This window comes from Eulemur rufifrons, chromosome 16 (genome assembly GCF_041146395.1).
Source record: "Eulemur rufifrons isolate Redbay chromosome 16, OSU_ERuf_1, whole genome shotgun sequence".
Taxonomy (NCBI): domain Eukaryota; kingdom Metazoa; phylum Chordata; class Mammalia; order Primates; family Lemuridae; genus Eulemur; species Eulemur rufifrons.
The window spans coordinates 33976917-33997888 of NC_090998.1; the positions used below are offsets into that span (position 1 = coordinate 33976917).

Here is a 20972-nt window from a genome sequence, read left to right on the forward strand (position 1 = left end):
TAAGTACATTTTTCACCTCACAGCCTCTACCTACATACTATGTGTAATATAGTTTACCCTCTTCTTGATGATTCACTGTCACCATGAGCTTCGATTCTCATTCTCTGATGCAAAATAATGATGTTTTCAGATGTTACCAAGTTGACTGGTTGGTTGGTTGACTTATTTGTTTATTGATTGATTGATTGATGGCTTCTGTATTACTTAGTCCCTAACCATTCAATTAGACAGTTCTGTTGTCTCTTTCCCTATGGTCGCTTCTCATAACCCATTGTTCCTCCCATGTTTAATTGGCTATCTCTACTCTTTGCTGCATGGCTTCTACAATCCAGGGCAGAACCATGGAGTATGATGCAGTACTGTGTATAAAATTAGGTCAATTCTGTTCTAGTTTTGAAAAGAGATAACATATAGTCTTGTGCCCCATAACATTTCAGTCAACGACAGACCGCATATATTATGTTGGTCCCATCAGATTATAGAACCATGTTTTTACTGTACCTTTTCTATGTTTAGATACATAAATATTTATCATTGTGTTACAATTGCTTACAGTACAGTAACATGCTATACAGGTTTGTAGCCTAGGAGCGTAGTAGGCTAAACCATCTAGGTTTTTGTAAGTATACTCTATGACGTTCACCTAATAATGAAATCACCTAATGATACATTTCTCAGAACGTGTCCCCAAATTGTTAAGCAAAACATGACAACATGAACTACATGTTAGCTATTTTATAGTGGCTAATGGTTTTCATTTCAGGATTCTGGAAAGTTAAGATTTCTTTGAGTTTGACCCCCAAGTGAAGAGTTTCTTTGGTCAATCACTCAACCAAGCAAATAACAAACCTAGTATCTGTATATGCTGGTAGCAACACTGTTGCTGAAACAAAGATGTGAATTAACAACGTATAGAGGGGCTTCTAAAATAAAAAAAAAATAAAATAAATAGGTTTGAGAACAACCCTAGCAAAGGCAGCCTGGTAACTGAAACAAGCATTGTGCATCAAAACAAGGAACGGAGAAATAGGGGGAAAAAGAGAAAGCACAGGGATTCCCAAAAGTGGACAACCAAATACATTGAAATGCTCTTCTTATTTCTGAGCAATTGAAACATCAAGAGGAGAATGAACAAAACCTGCTCTCATTTTCATAACTATGTTAATTTCCAGATATTATTCCTAATTTTCTCATTCTGTCAACAAGGAGATAAGGCAATTATTTTGTTTAGATCGAACCATGACTCAGCAACCTAACATGGCTAATTTCCTAAGGAACTAACTAGTATTCTGGTTTGAAAGTATGGAAGAATGCTGTCATTCAATAGCTTCTCTCCTAATATAAGGTCTCATCGCATACTTTCATCCATATTCTTGATAAAGAATTAAGGTAGCAAGAAGTATCAGTAATCACGCAGGAGAGAAGGAGTAAAAAGTTGCAGTTGGAAGAGTTATTTCTAAAACCATACCTAGTGATAAGAATAGCAGTGTCATGGTGGGAAGGATGAGTATCCTCAGGAACGTTCTGAGTTTGTTGCCATAAACAAAAGTTGCGTAATGTGGTAGCTGCATTAAAATTGATGACTGGTCCTTCCTATACAAAATAATAAGCAATCCAATACCATGTCAAAACATTTATGTCCCCTTTACCTTCCAAGCTTATCAGCATCCATATGATTTATCCAACAGCATTTTCACAGGCAAATGAAAGAGAGGCATCACCCCTTCTTTATATATTTTACTCCAACATATTTTAGCAATACCTGAAGCATTGTAATCAAAACTGAATCTAATTAGATCTTAATATATCCATGCAATATCTAAAATCAAGAAACTAACTTTTAAAAATTATTATACTTTAAAACCTTCCACATTAGGATTATAAAAGTCAATACTTGGATTTTTTTTAATCTTGGATTTTTTAATTGTTTATTCATTTGTATTACTTCCTTGATTCAGTTAAACACTGTTGGCATTCTATTTTCTTTCCATCACAACAGAAAAGGAAGGGTTAGCTCATTCCTTTCCAAATCAAGTTTTTTTCAAGTAAATTGTTAAAGGATCTCATTTATAATAAGAGTTTCATGATATCTATATATTTTCACTAAAAGACCACAACTAATATTACTAATTTTAGGCCTGTTTCTTACCTGTTCATTGTGAATTACAATTAATTTTACAATTACTATGTTTATAAGATTTCCAATACTTGAGTCCTTGTAGATTGCTGCAACCTGCAAGTAAAAAATGTAATATTAGATACCTAAAATTAATATTTCTTCTCAAAAGTAAATTCAAATCAGTCCCAGAACATCAATTCTCCAATTTAGCTGCATATTGGAATCTCTTAGAGAGCTTTTGCAAATCCTCACATTCAGGCAATATCCCTTACCAATTAAATCAGAATCTCCAGGATTGAGACCCAGCCATCAGTATCTTTTTAAAATTCTCTATTATTTTAATGATTCTAATGTGAAACAAAATTTGAGAGTCAGTGTCCTAAACCACGCTACTGAGATTGGTCCATGGGTCAGCAGCAGCCACATAACCTAGAGCTGATGAGAAATGCAGAATCTCAGGCCCCACCCTGGATTAGTGCGTCAGAATCTGCATTTTAATGAGATCTCCAAGTGATCTGAACACCTTAGAGTTTGGAAACGACTGTTCTGGATGATTCAACAAGAAATTCACTTATTCTGTGTCATGATCCACAATTTACATAGCCACAATAATCCATAAAAATATGTAAGTTTTGCTTATTTTATTCTGGTAGCTTCACTTAATCTTTTCTGCTATAGTTGTATATTCCTAATTCTGAATATGGTTTTTATTATGGTTTTATTACTGGAATCCATGAAGACAGATTCATCTAGAAACATACAAACAGCCATGGAAGAGGTCATGGGTCACAACCTAGCCCTCAATTTACCAAGACTGGAGAATGCAAGTCTATGAGGCACTCTTGATTGGCTCTGCCTGTGCTCAGTTTATGATTCATGATTAAGGTGCTATCCCATTCACTAATCCATATCCTCTTCTTGTAGCCATCATAGAGTTTGCTGTAGTAGGAGTATATCTCACGGCCTCTGCCTCACATTACATAACCTGCTCTGGACCTGTGCAATGAAAACTGCTTCTGATGCCTAGATTACCATCTTGTGGGCCACGTCCAAGCCAAGAGAGCGATTGCTTTGGGGGTGCTATTTCCTTCATTTGTTTAGTAAATAAATGTTTAGCAACTACTTCTTTGTTGGCTAGAGGCACAGATATAGGGACGAGGGTATGGTTCCTGACCTTGTGAAGCTTACAGTTTGCCAGACGTATCAGTACTGAAGCCCTCACTCCATCAGCCAAAGCTGCTTCAACACAATGCAGTTGCCAATGCCTCTTGTACCAAACAGACTACTACCAGAACCAGAGCCAAAAGCATCTCTGGAGCAGCTGACACTGCAGGGCCAGTATGAGCAAAAATACACATTCTAGTATCTTTACTATTGTTTTAGCTGTGCAGCCACAAATACTTACAGGTTTGTCATCTTTACCTGCAGTGATGCCTTTGGCTCTGGTGGTGGCATGTTTTGGCAAGAGTAGAGGTAGCCCCAGTGGGGTTGACAGTAAGCTAAGACTGGGAGAGTCGGATGATTGGCGATTTCGAGCAGGTCTGTTAGCACTGTAGTATTGCTCACTTTAAAATGGGAGCTGTGGAAATTTACAGTTGAATTTATAAATATTCATTTTACATGCAAATTTTAAAAATATATCCACCCTAGAAAATAAAGTATACCGATATTTGTGACTTCAGAGTTACCCTTTGATCCTGAGTTTAAAAGTGGATGCTTTCCTAAATCAAATTACAAGGTAAAACACACAACTCAAAGGTATTTACAAAGGCTCTTTTTTCTCTAAAAGTGAAAAACAGTTGTGAAGATTCCTGTGTCCCAGGAGAATATGCATTCCCATACTCCAGAGAAACGAGCTTAAACACTGTGAGGTATCTAAATGGCTAAATACTATACTCTTTGTCTCAAAGATATTGGCTACAGATGACAACCTGGATGTTATAATATCAGCTATAAAATATATAACCAAAAATTTTTTTTTCCAGTATTGGAAGGAACCATATGCTGCACTTTTATAGAAAAGTGGTGACCAACTCAGGTAGAATTTGGAAATATATTCCCAGTGTTCTGACAATATGATTTAAAATATATTACTACAGCAAAATATCCTTAAAATGTAATGTTAGGGAAAAGATAATGCAAATAATTGTTATGCAAGGTGGGTATTAGCTATAAAACATAGTTCTTTAAGTTAAACAGACATAAGTTCAAATTGTAACAGTCACTTGATAATAATACCTACTTATCAGGCTACTATAAGGATTAAGTGAGATAGTATGAAAGCAGTATTTGGATCAGAGCCAGAGTCATAGGAATCAATCATGGTAGCCATTATTATTATTATTACCACTATTTATTAAACTTTTCTAGAACAAAAGGCATATTTTATATGTAACACTAGTTCTAGCACATGTATTTTAAGTTAGTTATCATAGTGTGCCCAAATTGAAGACAAAAGATTCAAAAGTATCACTGTTTCATTATCTATTTAAATATTTATTGAATATCTACTGCCTATCAAACACTATGTTGCTTACTAGATATACAGAGATGAATAGAATAAGGCATGATCTGTGCTCTTAACTCACAGTCTTCTGGGGGTAAAAGATATAAAAACAGAGGGTTCAATTTAAATAATTCTTTAGTCCCCTCAAAAAACTCTCAGATTTATATTTTGCTTTTATATTAAAATGGTATATTTCATTAAGTAATTAAGATTGTATTACTCGTTTTTCCAATTGAATGCACCTATTATTTTAATTATTTACATTTATAAATCTATGTGCTCATATACTCTGTATATACACATATATATCTTTTACTACATTTACATATTTAAAGGTGCTGTTATTGAATAACTCTATTCAATAAAGCTGAATTGTGATTCAAGCAATGAACAGTCACAAGGCCCATCTGGCACTCAGAGAATTTTAGAATTAGCATGTACAATGCATTTCTCTCATCCCTAAAACTACCTCCCCATATTAGATTGCCTTGATTGCAAGGAACTATGTTAGTTACAAATAATAAATAATAAATGATAAATAAAATGTTTATCGTGTGCTAGATGTGCTGTTTAAATGTATCAATTCATTTAATTCTCACAACACATCTTATGAGATATGAACTTTATAGTGTCTGTTTTACAGATAAGAAAACTAAGATACAGAAAGGTTAAGTAACACATTGAAGTTTAGGTGGCTGGTAAGCAACAGAATCCAATTTCCATCCCAGGCAGTCTGGCTTTGGAGCTCTAACTACTTTCCATGATTTTACTCAGCATTCTATCCTAAGTCACTCTCAATGAGCTCTTAGTACAAAAATGTTTCAAAACCTTGCTGCAACCCATCCCCTAGCTGCGGTCACTTGATCATAGCCTCAGAGAAGTTCTATGTAGTCAGGAGACATGGCTTTTAGTTATAGTTCTATTACCAGTTACATGCCAGGTGTTTAACCCTGAAAAATGGATTTATCTTTTTTTAATCTTAATATCCTCAACCATGTTGAGGTACTGAGTACCCTTGGTCACTATGCCCTTGTGTATTAGATTAGTATTAAGCAGGTGGTGTTGGGAGGAGGGTGGAAGACATTTGTTTTAAAGAACAAAATCAATCCACAGTTTGAGAAATGTTGAGTTAAAAGAGTTAAATAGGTATCTTTATGGAGTCTTGAATAGGCTAACATATATATATATATATATATATATACACATGCATACATATAAAATCTATGAGACAGAGATATTATATGTAGCATTTCAAGCAACTATCAGGCCATAGTCCTTACCCTCTTCCACAGAGCACATCACAGGACTAATACTCCATTTCACAGACTATACTTTAAGAAATATGAGACCAGATTTCTAAAATATTGTCCTGTTTTGTAAAGCCATGTAATATTTGAATGTATTACTGTAATCACTATATTTTAGAATGGCATGTATTAGAATTTTTATTGATCTAGTTAAAATATATTTCATCTTTTATTCTTTTTTTTTTTTTTTTTTTTTAAGACAGAGTCTCACGCTGTTGCCCTGAGTAGAGGGCCATGGCATCAGCCCAGCTCAGAGCAACCTCAAACTTCTGGGCTCAAGCGATCCTCTGCCTCAGTCTCCCAAATAGCTGGGACCATAGGCACGGGCCACAACACCTGGCTAATTTTTCTATTTTTTTTTTTTTTTTTAAGTAGGGATGGGAGTCTGTCTCTTGCTGAGGCTGGTCTCAAACTCCTGAGCTCAAGCTGTCCTCTCGCCTCAGCCTCCCAGAGTGCTAGGATTACAGGCATGAGCGACTACACCCAGTCTAATCTTTTGTTCTTTAAATGTTTGTTTTCCTAATATAAATAGTGCTTACTTCTTTACAGGTTTCACAAAACAGTAAATATTGCTCTGTGGATATTCAGCAAAAGGTAAAGAAGAAATGGTATGAATTATACTGTTTAAATCTTTAAGAAAAATTCTAGGCAAAACATACTTCATGCAAAGTATGAAACAAATTGCTATGACCATTAACTTGCAAATCCTTTTGAAAAGAATTTTTAGACAGAACTTCAGCAAGTGTTCACAGATGGTATGTTTATAGGCCACTTTCATTAAGAAGTGCAAAGTCACCTACAAAACACTGATTTTAACAAAGTAAAGAGATTTTGTCGATAAAGATCACTACTCCTTACTTGTTTAAAAAGAACATTTTATTTTTAAATTGAAAATGATCCAATTACACATATGTACAAAGTAAATATGTACAAAGAATTAAGAATATGTAGAGTATTGAATTGAGAAAAGGAGAAAGTAACCTAAATGTTTATACCTTAAGTATGAAAATATATCATTAATTTTTATTTTTGTGTAGTTGAAAAATTTGCCCTAAATAACATCAGTAAAAGCAACCCAAGGAATTGAAAGCAATGGTATAAAGTCAATGAATGCAAGTGAGAGTTTTTAGTTGATAAATACCTCTAATAATATTAATTATGTTTTAATAAAAGGACTAACTCTTGAGGATCACATGATACTCCTTAAATTGACATTATTAAATCTGAAATAGAGCAAATATTATAAAGTCAAACCTTTGTAAACACAATGAAGTGTGGAGGTCTCAAACACATAATAAATATTTAAGATTTATTAAACAATAAGTTGTTGAATATCAAAAATAAACATAATGAGGAAAATAACTGCTATAGTTTACATATATTTTGGTAGCTTAATAATGCATATGTAAATGTAATTTCTACATGATGCTAGTACCCAAATTCCCTAAGGTTAAAAGCTTTAGAACAGCAGATAATTGAATCTCTCTTCTCATTTATTAGAACACAAACATTTAATTAGATATACTGTACACAATTATGTTCTTCCCCACTGATTTTAATGTTAATTCCAGAAAACCCCTTGAAGAAGAGATCTCAATAAGCTATTTTGACAACATAAGGACAACACTAAAAAATGAATTAAATCACACTTATATCATTGCACTCAGATATTGTGATAAATTGTCAAAAACAAAGAAAAAGTTTAAGAAGACAGTACAATAGTTTACTTTGAGCAGGATGGGTAAGGGTAGATAATCCTCTCTCTAAACTATGTATATAATCCATTTGCTCAATGCAAAGGGCATTCAACTATTTACCCCATAATATTTGGAGCTCAACACACAAAAACCCTTTTCCATCACTTTGAACTTTTCTTTAAATGGCTTATTATCATAGTTCACATCTAAATCACATTTTCTTGTCTTTTTCCTAAATTACTATGATCAGAACATTACCAATAATTCAACTGTGTGTGTTTGAATAAAATGCAGTTAGTGCCTTCTAAAAATTAGGAAAAAATATGCAAAACTTGAATGGCTCCTTCCTCAACTGGAAACATCTGTGGACACTTATGTGGAGACAGCATTCTTCTTGCCTCTTTAGAGCAATTTTGGAAATGGACTTCACAAGCAGCGATAAAACAATTTGGAGTAGATCTGATGATCCCTACGTAGTGTGATCAACTGTCCCAGTTTGTCCAGGACTGAAGAGTTTCCAAGGGTGTGAGACTTTTAATACCAAAACTAAGAAAGTCCCAAGAAAAACAGGAAGAGTTTGTCACTCTTTCCCTAAGTTTCCTTTCACTTTTAATGTTGTTTATATCCATGAATATAGCTGTGATCACTGTTTTTTACCAACAAAACAATATATGTACAGAATCATAAAGTCAGCTGACTTTCTTATATTCTCATTTGAACATTCTTTCAATGAGAGAGAAGAAAAGAATGCAGAAAACACTAAACTCAGGTAGTTTAGAAGTCATCTGAAATTTGGCCTCTGAGGAAAAAAGAAAAAATATAATAAAACCCAAAGTACCTCAAAAGAAAGACTTAGCCTCCTAAAGTTTTCCTCCTACCCTACTTATATGTGAAATATTTTCTTCTTTCTCAACTCTGCTCCATCTATTAATATCTTCTGTGAACAAAATCTTAATGAAAACCAGCTGACTACATCTACAAAAGTCCCGTCTTCACCTGAAATCTCTCCTTCACTGAAAATCCAGGAAGTGGTATGTACATGCATTGGTCTGTTGTTTCAAGCAATCTCAGATGCAGATTTACTTTCCATGAAGTCAAAAGTCTGCTTTCCCCTCAATAAACTCTGGCTTTAAAATTCCCATAGACAACTTCAGTTATCTCAAAGTATGCCACAATATCTTCTAAATGGTGATGCTATTAATTGATTTTTATGCAAAATATAGAAAATAAAACTTCTCTGAGGGTGCTCATGTCACAAAAAATGTATGCAACTATTCCAAAATTACTCTGTGTTCCTTTACTCCTTTTAGTCAGCATCTCCAAAGCACCAACATTAGTTATCTATCATTTACTATGCTTCAAAACCTGTTGCATTTATAAAATCTAATATTTTCCTTCAATATCTTCCCCCACTCAATTTTCTTAATGAATGCCATCTCCTTTAACCCTTTTCAATTGCAAAATTTATCCCAGTGTTCCATATAATTGATAGAATTTTCCTACATATTACTTGACATCTTCTACATCATAGTTCTCATTACAATCTTTTCATAATTTAGAGTGTGCCACACCCACATCTAGATTATTACACATCTAGGTAATTACTTTGAATTTGGAAATAAACAGTCATTAGGATAAATTTCTATTCATAGCTCTGTTGTCATTTTAAAAATTAAACTCAAGTAAACTAAATGAGTGTCTATATGCTACAATTTCAGAAAATCATTTTAGATCATCTGGTTTTTGTTTATCACAATGCATGGCATTCTGGAAAAAAAAGTATTACTTTTACTTTAATCACTTATTCATTCATTCTTTCAATAACTATTCACTGAGCACCTACTTTGTATGAGATACTGTGTTTAGGAGACATAGACATTGTATAATCATAGGAATTTAAGGTAAAATGTCATACATAAGGAAAATGACTGGATCTTAGGACCTTCATGTCACAATGAACTTAACTGAGGATGTCTAGCTAAGGAAAATTTACAATGCCCTATAGTGTGTCCTGACCAAGTCTTTTCAACCAAGTGAACCTGAATTCCCTATATGTGATTTCCAGCCATGAGATGAGTTCCAAATAACCTGAATCTATATAAATAGGTGATCATATAATTCATCAACTAAACCAAGATGCTTCTGAGCATGAAAGGGAGTACTTTCAGTAACTACTCCAAAACAATAGTCCTAAATTCAGGAATGTCCCAGGAATTATGAGATACACATATGTGCACACACACGTATATGTATGTGTACAGATACATATGATAAAGGGTACTGCTACTAACACAGAATTGGTGCCCTTCACTAGCTCTAGAACTCTGTTCAATGGATTGGGACCACCACTGCCTAACACAGACATTAACATCAGATCAAGAACTTTTACAGCTAGTGTAATCTTATATTCCAAATTTGCTATGACAGCTCTATTAGTAATATCTTTTATCCCCATAAATAGATTTATAATTTAAAATATGATGTGCACAAATTTCTGATTTGGAAAATCTAGCAGTAATCAAAGTACTATACCCCCCTCTCTATACAGAAGAAATAGGGTGAGATTTTAAAAAATTCAGATTCAAAGAGCAAAAGGTCAATGTGACCAGGATACTCCCTGTCACTAGAGGGCACAAGACATTCATGTGATGAAGTAAAGAATAATTCAAGCATTTTCTACAAGTGGTTTCAGAGATTATAAATGTTTATAAAAAGAAAGTTGCCAAGTAACAGAATGGGATACTTGTTACACCTCTATTCAAACTAAATTTCAATAAAATATTATTTTTGGCTTAATCCTAGATACAAGTTGCTTACATCTAGAGTTTAGAAAAACAATTTTATAATTTAAATGTGAAAAAAATAATAAGCCGAATGTTTAGAAAACATAAAAGTCATGTTAAGCTTACTTACAATTGACATTAAAGTTAGTACGTAGTGTTGCAAATTCTGTCCATGATGATGAACCATTTTAGCATCAGCTGTAACCATAACTTCCACGTATCTTGGATATGATAAAAAACGTTTTTTCCTGGAATGTAATTGACTTCTTTCATGTTCCAATGATATATTTTTTGATGAGTATCCTAAAATTATTTCCTTCTTTCTGTTAAGATCTTCATTCCCGTTGCTATAGTTATGAAAGGGTAAAGTGGTTGACTTTATTTGACTTTCTAGAAGGAAAAAAGAATATAATGCACAACCATTAAATTGGATGTGACTAAAAATATTGCAAAAAACAGAATAGCCAAAAAGATTTATTACTTACACATCTGGTTCCAATGTGAAACAATAAAAGGACAAAGAAAAATTATTATTTTTAAAAGTATTGTACAACATCATCAGGAGCATTGCTATTCATAGTAATAAAAAGCTTGCAAAATGTTCACATTTTCATAGATTTCACTAACAAAACTGTACCTAAGGCTTATTTTAAAAGGTATTACTATTTTAAAACATTTTTTAAAGGTATGACTATTCAAAAGCATTTATTTACCACTGGGTAGAAAATAAAAATATCAAGGAATTCCTGTGTTTTTCTCAGTAGGTAAATTGGGTTCTCAAGTCACCAATGGCATCTAATCTCATTACAGAATAACATTTGTAGGCAAAACTTCATAAAATATAGAACAAATTTTTTATATAACATGTGAAAAGCATCAAGAATAAAAGAAAATTAAGCCATGTAACAACAGGTGGCTGTTGGAACCCAGAAAGTCAAATGTTGATATAAACTTTATAATGCTTGATTAAATATGTGATGTATTATGCTTACTTATATATAAATACTACATGAAAAATTATTGAACATTACAGATTATTATAGTTACTACTTTTAAGTTATAGAAACCTATGTATTTATGCCTGTGCATTTAAATCTTGAGTATTTGTGCTAATGGAAAAAAATAGGCAGTACAGGTTCTTGCTCTATTTCCCTCTCCATTTTTTTCTTCTCCCCTCCTCTTTACTTCTTTCCTCTTTTTCTTCTGCTAATTTTTCTGCCAAGTGCTTGGTGGTAGTATTTTCAACAGAAGAATAGACCAAAGAAATCAAGTAAAAAGAAAAAACAAAGGTCCAGGATACTTCAGAAACCAAATATTCCAATGAACCCAAGTGCCCATCAATTCCTGAGTGGATTAACAAAATATGGTACATGTATTCCATGGAGTACTACTCATCCATAAAAAGGATGAATTAATGCCTTTTGCAGCAATTTGGAAGGAACGTGAGACCATTCTTCTAAGAGAATTACCTCATGAATAGAAAAACAAACACCACATGTGCTCTCTAATAAATTGGAATTAACTGGTGGGCACACAAGTACACAGAGGAAAGAATTAATAAAAGTCACTGGAAATCAAGCAGGGGGAAAGGAGAGGAGAGGAAGAGCACAAACCTACCTAACAGGTACAATGAACACTATTTCAGGTGATGGGCACATTTATAGCCCTGACTCAAGCCATGTATCAAAAACATCTGTATCTCCTTAATATTTTGAAAATAAAAAAATATAAAGGAAACCAAATAATCAATACAAAAATAAGCAATAATCAAGACTTAGCTGTACTGTAAGGATTAGACATAAATATAAAACTATATTTCATTATTATTAAAACAATTCATTTTCAGTATAGATGCAATTCTTGGTTGCAATATAGAAATTGAAGTCCTTAGACATTAAGTTTCAACAGATAAACTTCTTTTTCTAATACCTAAAACTATCTAGCCTTTAAAAGTACTATGCTCTTAGGTTTTAAAATTTATCTCAGTGGGAAACTCTGGAAATTTGACAAACTTAGTGGGCAGTACTAAAACTTTCTCCTACCATCTTTTTCCTGAAGTGACTCAACCACTAAAATATCAACATTGTTAAAATGTTTATACTACCCAAAGTGATCTACAGATTCAATGCAATCCCTATTAAATTACCAACATCATTTTTCACAGATATAGAAAAAATAATTATACACTTTGTATGGAATCAGAGAAGACCCCGTATAGCAAAAGCAATTTTAAGCAATAAAAACAAAATGGGAGGTATTAATTTGCCAGACTTCAAACTATACTACAAGGCTGTGGTTCTTAAAACTGCCTGATATTGGCACAAGTGCAGGGACACAGACCAGTGGAACAGAACAGAAAATTCAAATATAAAACCATCCTTATATAGACATCTAATCTTTGACAAAGCAGACAAAAACAACTCTGGGGACAAGAATCCCTATTCAATAAATGGTGCTGGGAAAATTGAATAACCACATGTAGAAGACTGAAACAGGACCCACAGCTTTCACCTCTCACAAAAATCAAATCACGGTGGATAACAGACTTAAACCTTAGGCGTGAAACGATTAGAATTCTAGAAGAAAATGTAGGAAAGACTCTTACAGACATTGGCCTAGGCAAAGAATTTAAGAAGAAGACCCCTAAGGCAACCACAGCAACAACAAAAATAAATGAATGGGACCTGATTAAATTAAAAAGCTTCTGCACAGCCAAAGAAACAGTCACAAGAATAAACAGACCACCTACAGAATGGGAAAAAATTTTTGCATACTACACATCAGATAAAGAACTGATAACAAGAATCTATTTAGAACTCAGGAAAATATGCAAGAAAAAAATCAAACAACCCTATCAAGAAGTGGGCAAATGACATGAATAGAAATTTTTCAAAAGAAGACATAAAAATGGCTAACAAACATAAGAAAAAATGCTCAACATCCCTAATCATCAGAGAAATGCAAATCAAAACCACAATGAGATATCACTTAACCCCAGTGAGAATGGCCTTTATCAAAAAGTCCCAAAACAACACATGCTGGCGTGGATGCAGAGACAGGAACACTCATACACTGCTGGTGGGACTGCAAACTAGTGCAACCCCTGTGGAAAGCATTATGGAGATACTTTAAACAGATTCAAATAGACCTACTATTTGATCCAGCAATCGCATTATTGGGCATCTACCCAAAGGAACATAAGTCATTCTATGACAAAGACACCTGTACCCGAATGTTTATAGCAGCACCATTCACAATCACAAAGATGTGGAAACAACCCAAATGCCCATCAATTCATGATTGGGTTAGTAAATTATGGTATATGTATACCATGGAGTATTACTCAGCTATAAGAAATAACAGTGATACAACATCTCTTTGGTTCTCCTGGAGAGAGTTGGAACCCATTCTATTAAGTGAAGTATCCCAAGAATGGAAAAACAAGCATCACATGTACTCACCAGAAAATTGGTTTCCCTGATCATCACCTAAATTCACATCTGGGAATGATACCAATTGGATATCAGACTGAGGTGGGGGGTGGGGGGAGGGGATGGGTGTATGCCTACATGATGAGTGCATTGCGCACCATCTGTGGAAAGGTCAGGCTTGAAGGTGCTGACTCGGGGAGGGGGGTGCAAGGAGGGGATGGGTGTATATCTACATGATGAGTGCAATGCGCACTGTCTGGGGAATGGACATGCCTGGAGCTTTGACTTGGGGGGATAGGTGGTACATGGGCAACGTATGTAACCTGAACTTTTGTACCCCCCATAATAAGCAGAAATAAAAAAAAAAAGATAAAATTTCAGGTAACTTTAAATACTTCAATAATAATTTAACCAAGAGACAAAAAAAAAAAGGTAATTTTACCTACTAGAATGACTAAAATTAAAAAGAGTGATAATACTAAGTGTTGGTAAAATCACTTTAAGAAAGCCTAAATATCCCCATAATTTTTTATAAATTGAATTCTAATTAATCCCTCCCCAAAAACAATCTCAAAGCGGTTCACCAGTGAATACCACTAAATATTTAAAAAAAAATAGCATCACACTTTCAAATATTCACCGAAGAACTGGGGAAAAAAAAAAAAAAAAAAAAAAGGAAACAACCTGAAACTTGTTTTATGAGATTTTTGGAACATGATATAGCAGAATATCTTCATGATCTTGGATTTAAAAAAAAGGATTCCTTAGGAACCAAAAATACTAACTATAAAGACTACATCATTTGACTAAATTAAGACTTGGAACTTGTGTTCACCAAAAGACACCATTTAGAAAGTAGGAGAAGAAGGTGTTTGCAATTTATATAAACAGAGGGCTTGTATACAGATCATATAATCATTACAAATCAGTAAGAAAAAATCAAATTAAGAGAAAATTAAATAAACCACAAAAGACAAAATCCAAAGGCAATACATATATGAAAAGGTGCCAAAAAATGTGTGGTAATCAGGAAAACAGGAATTAAAAAACAATGAAACATCATTATATACCTGCCCAAATTGCTAAAACAAAGAAGACTGACAATAATAAGGTATGGTGATACAATGTGGGGCCCTTGAACCTCTCTTAAATTGCAAGTAGCAGTGAAAATGGGCATATCCACCTTGGAAAATTTCCGTGGGAGAGGAGGAAACTGAGATATGTCACATATCTTAGTGGGAAGGGAATACAGTCACTGTTTACTTTTAAATATCAATAATATAATAAATAAAGGTGTATATATAATTTAAAAACAGGTACATTACCAAAAAAAAACAGAGATACCCAGTAAAACTGCCAACTTAATGGAGGAGAAGGGGAGATGATTAAAAAAAAAGTCAGCAAAACTAAGAAAATGGGGGAAAAAGAAACAATGTCTGAGTATATTAACATGAAATGCAAGTAACACCTAACATACGTATTGCTTACTATAAGCCAAGTACAGTTCTGATAACTTTACTTGTATTAACTCATTTAATAGTACTATTAATATATAAGATAGGTACTATTGTTAACCCCATTTTATGGATAAGGAATCTACAACATACAGAAGTTAAGGAACTCACACAATTGGTAAGTGATGTAGCTATAAATGAAAACAAACAAAAGGAACAAAACTTTTATAGATCATTTATCATAGTAAAGGTGAATGGGATAAATTTGTCTATCAAAACACAAAACCTGTATAGAAGTGAGTAATTAAACAAAGTCCAGCCATATATATGTCAACTAATAAGTAGCACAGCTGGGATTCAAATCCTGGGGACCTGGCTCCAGTGTGTTTGTAACCACTAAAAAAAGGTATTGTTTGACAATGAAGCTTACAAAAAATAAAGAGAACCATAATTTAACAAAAAATATTAATGCAATGTTGCTACCACAGATCTCAAGAGTTTAATTTCAATAGCAATAGAAATAATTATAAGAAATTATTCTACACAACTCTTTGGTGAAATCATTTAACAATTTAGAATAAATCTATAATTTCATACTTCATCAGCACACAATAGTATGAATAGATCTTGACACTGTAAGTTTAAAAAGTGAGAAAATTAAATATACCACAGTTTTATATAGTTAAAAACATATACTTTTACAAATACATATGAGTGCAATGGCACTACATAAAAAGATGAAAGCAAGAAGATGATAAACATGGGATTTAGAACAATGGCTGCTTGAGGTGAAGAGAGGAAAGGGAAGAAAATGGGGAGGGGAGTGGAATTATGTGGTTGCATCTGGGTTGTTTTCCTCATCCTATATTTTATATTGGTTAATACATTAATGAATATGTGATACAATATAAACAAGTTCTTAGTAAATAGTAATATACCAAACTAATTTGCTATTAAAGCAATATGCCAGCTCTAACCACTATCACATAAAATCATTTTGGTAATGCTAGCTAAAGCAGTAAGACAATAAAATGAAATATACAGTATGAATATTAGAAAGAAAGTTTTTTCATTGTTATTTTGATTTGATTTTGCAGATGAAAGGCTTGTATAACTAAAATAAAAAGCCCAGAAGACTAAATGTAAAACTATTTAACTTAATAATCCTCAATAGAAGAATAGTTGAACAATAAAATGTTATGTAACTGTTAAAAGAATGAATTAGGTCTATATGTTTTGATATGGAAGGATGTCCATGATGCATTTTTAAGTAAATGGTATATATAGTTTGATCCCGTTTTTGTAAAACCAACTTTTTCAAAATATACAAATATTCACAAAATTTATATAATGAGCCAAAAAAGTATAGAAGTATATACTCCAAACTTTTAACATTTGGCCATATTAGACAGGTGTGACAGAAGAGGAGCATAGTAAAACTACTAAATGCTATAACATCTCAGTGCCCTTTAAATTATTAATATTACAATGAGCTTATTTTATTTTGTAATTTTAAAAACTAAAATATCTTTGTAAACAGTATCTATTGCTATTTTATAAGCTAAACATTTAATCTTGTTACCTTTCTTTGGTATTTATACCTAAGTGGTATAACAAATGATGATAAAATGACCTTTCCAAATACCCTACATAAATGGCCATTATGTAAAGCACATTTTCCAGTTCAATTACATCATTTCTATGCAATGCTTCCCTTTCTATTTATGTCCCATAGAGTCAAATGTTAAAATGATGTCTTGTCCTTTATTAATAACAAGTATATTATGTCACAAAACTAATTTAGACCAAACCAAAATACAAAATCACGCATATCATGCAATAGTGATAATCTGCCAGAGCACAAAATACTTAAAAATTACGTAAGTGAATATAACTCTCACAATATCATGGTATATTCTAGAATTCAAGGAGAAGTTTAAAAATTAATAATTCATAAGAATATAAACTACTAAAAATTACTATTAAACAATAATGTAATTAGAAGGCCATAATTCTACTTGAATGTCCTACTAGAATCTCGTATTTGAAATATATAAAACTGAATTCATCATTTTATTCTCCCATCCTGTTTCCCTATTTCTGTTAATATGAAGAATAGCCTCCAAATATCTATAACTCACACTGGAACTGTACAACACCATTGGGCTCTTCCTATCCTTCCTTCACGCTCTGTATCTAGTCACCAAATTTTCCCATTTCTCTTTCAAAATGTCTGTTGTATTGCTCCTTTTACAAACAATATCATTGACTCTAAACTCATTGAGGTCCTGCTCACCTAAGAACAACATTATTAGAATCATGAATGCAAAGTTGGACACAAAGAGTCTCCCAAATGGTCCTGCCATCTTCAATCTCTCACTCTTCCTATTCATCTTACATTTATGTCCAAAAAGATTCATTTTTAGAAACATCCTTTTTATCTCATCCTTATACAGTATAATACAAAACAGGTGCTCACAGCTCATAAAATATAATAAAAATCTGAGCCTCTCCCTACCAAAATACAGTGACCACCACCAAGCTATGAATGCCCTCAAGACTGAGAACACTGTCGGGCTATTACGTCCTGCCTTTTATAAGTGCTCAATATATGTTCATTGAAGGAAAAAAAAAAAAAAACAGGGTTAGGATGAGGGAAGGAAGGATAATGGAGGAGGGAGAGAGAAAGAAGAGAAGGAGGCAGATGAAAGAAAGAAATATAACAAAACGAAAGAGTTTATCAGGCCACAACTTCAAGATAAGGAGAATATTAATTGTGACATACAACAGAAGCAATTCAAAGACAGATAAGTTGGCTTTGACTTTCCTAATATCAAGTACAACATTCATTCTGGTGTCTGTACACAGGCTGGAATTGATACTAATGCTCTGTATTTAACCAGATGAGGAAACACATTTTACACATTTTCACTAGCACATGAACATCCATTTTTAAAATGAGGGCATAAAATCAAATGATGCTTATTCTAGACTCAACATTTCAAACCATTTGTTAAATGCCAGATAGATCAAAGAACTCAGTGGCCCTTGAGATAAGGCGTGACTATATCAGATATATTGTGAAATCTAATTTATATTTTCTCATGATTTATATTGTTTTCTGGATCTATTGCATGGCCTATGTTGCCACACTGCTTAGTTTTCTTATTAATACTACCATTAACAATAATAATAAACATAATACCAAGTGCTTATTATGTATCTGGTACTGGTACATTTCCTAAATGTTATCTCCTTTGTTATTAACAAAAACTCTATGAGGCAGGTACTATTACTATCCTCATTTTATATACAAGGAAAAGTGAAGAACAAGAAGGTTAAGTAAACTGTCCATAGTAACATAACTAATATAAATCTAGAACATACTTATTTTTAAAATCAGTAGTATTCCATAACATAAAAACATATGAAAATCTACAGTCCTCTCTGATTTCTCAATACTATTAAGAAATCTCAACCACTACTTTAGAACTATGGCTCATAAAATATTTTATAGTGCTTTATTTCAAAGAGTTTCAAAAGTTAATAATTAGGGTCCCACCTACTAGTAATAAATTTGCAGAAGATTATGGACTTGCATGTGGCTAGCTGAAACTTGAAACATAAAAACATCATTACATCATTAGTCTTCCTTGCATCCTGAATCAGTTACTATTACTGTCTATATCTTAAAACAGAGATGTGATACCAGTTAGGCAAAATTTCAACAGCCACCAACTGAATAAGTGGCATAACAAAGAAATGAATTCAGGTTTCCTCAATATCAATTATTACAGTTGAACTCCACATCATGTGACTCTTCTAAAGGTCGTATGTGGTAATACATGCAGAATGTTGAGAATTTAGTAACCAGAGTCACAATGATAAATGTTGCTTCCTAGAAGACTGAATATGGTTAGACTGAATATGGTTCATATTCATGAAAATGTGGGGTCTAAGGCTCCTTGCATTACGGAAGCATACAGCTGAGCCAAGATTTGGATATAAAGGCTTTTAGCTCTACTTAGGATAAAGACTTGAGACAGATCTGGTACTGTCCTTTCATTTAATGGCCCTGAAAGAAAAAAGAAGGCATTAGAAACCCTCAAATTACCCCCATTAATCCTGCAGACACCAGGAAGTTCTAGTTCCTTCCACCATGTGTGCTGACAGGACAAAAGAGCACATTGGTTAAGTGTCACAGAGTAAATACTCTTTCTTCTTCTACATTCTCAAGAAGCCAACTCACAGGGCTTGCTCTAAAAAAATACAAGACAGATTTCCCTAACAAGCTGAATCCAAGATTCCTGCATAGATCAGGAATTGAAAACAAGTACACATTCATTCATAAATTCAAAGCCCTTAAGATTATTTTAATGGAAAGTAGCATGCACCTGCAGTCTTGTTCCAGCCTTTGGCATCCCAACTGCTACCTGGAAGAGCATAGAAGAAGAACACTTGTTCGTCTTCTTTGCATTTTACATAGAGCTTTTCCACATCTTCAAATCCCATCCCTTACCAGAAATTCTAAGCAAAGAAGTGAAACTAAGACAAACCAACTGATACAAATGTCAGAAGAATTTGGATGGACAATTATACATATAGCAATGGGGTAATCTAAACTACTCTATTGTGTCTTAAAAAAATATATGTGTTTGAAAATCTTTTATCAGTGAATTAAATATATACCGTAGCATTTAAACATGTAAATGAAATGTTAACAGTTCGTTCTTCACAACAAATATCGTCTATTCAGAATAAACAAATAAATTCACTGATATCCAGTGAGCGAATCTTGCAAAGGTGTATGGCTGCTGAAATGAGAATATAGCATAACACTATTAAAATTGACAATAGTATATGATTCTACCTCATGAATCTTATCTTCCTATTTTCAGATGAGCCATCATGGTAATCCACTTCCAAGCCACGTCCACTTACTATGATTTAACAGTAGATAAAACATAACTCCCCTTTGTTTTTCTAACTTTTACATGGTGTGTTCCTGAGCTAGAAGATCTCCTATGTTATCTAACAATCTGTCCCATGTATGTGGAATCATTTCAGAAATACCTTCAGCTAATTTTAAGTACTAAGAATTCTAAAATACTTCCCCAAACCACAAAGTTACTTCAGAGGAGGCGTTTATAAGTATTATAACTTCTCTATTTGCCCCACCCATTCAAGTATTGATGTAATGCTATTTTTCAACACCATTATTAAATAACTTGATGAATTATTAGTATGGGCTTTTCCTATTATATTAACTCTAATTTCTGACTTCAATATTTGTAAAAACTAATAACTCATAGATATCTAAAATGTAATATAAGCTTACACTTTACTCTTTAATGCTACTCTGGTCATTACAATTTATTTACTAAACTATATCTACTCCTCCTGGCTCTGTAATTTCTGAAACAGCTTTTGACTGAAAATAGAATTCTCATGTGAAATGTCTATCTAACCTTTTATATTTTCTTAAAAGATTTTGTAAAATAAGAAATATTAAAGATATTTTTCTAATGTAAATTTAACATTGAAAAACTCAGAGGTCTAATTAAAAGACTAATGAATATTAAATGTTAGAAATTAAAATTCTATGTTATGTATTAATAGTACTTAATATCTTTATCATGGAATGTTTTATTCACACTGGTTTTATCAGCTGTTAT

At 33.0% G+C, this 20972-nt stretch overlaps 1 protein-coding gene across 1 annotated transcript in view; it reads right to left on the reverse strand.

Moving 5' to 3' along the window:
• The window catches only part of ADAMTS20 (ADAM metallopeptidase with thrombospondin type 1 motif 20), a 158877-nt gene that overhangs the window by 108495 nt on the left and 29410 nt on the right, over window positions 1-20972 (reverse strand). Inside the window, exons 4-6 of the mRNA XM_069490737.1 lie at window positions 10543-10802; window positions 2150-2233; window positions 1469-1593 (exon numbers count right to left, since the gene is read on the reverse strand). Of these exons, the coding sequence (XP_069346838.1) occupies window positions 1469-1593; window positions 2150-2233; window positions 10543-10802 (469 nt within the window). The remainder of the gene's footprint in view (window positions 1-1468; window positions 1594-2149; window positions 2234-10542; window positions 10803-20972) is intronic.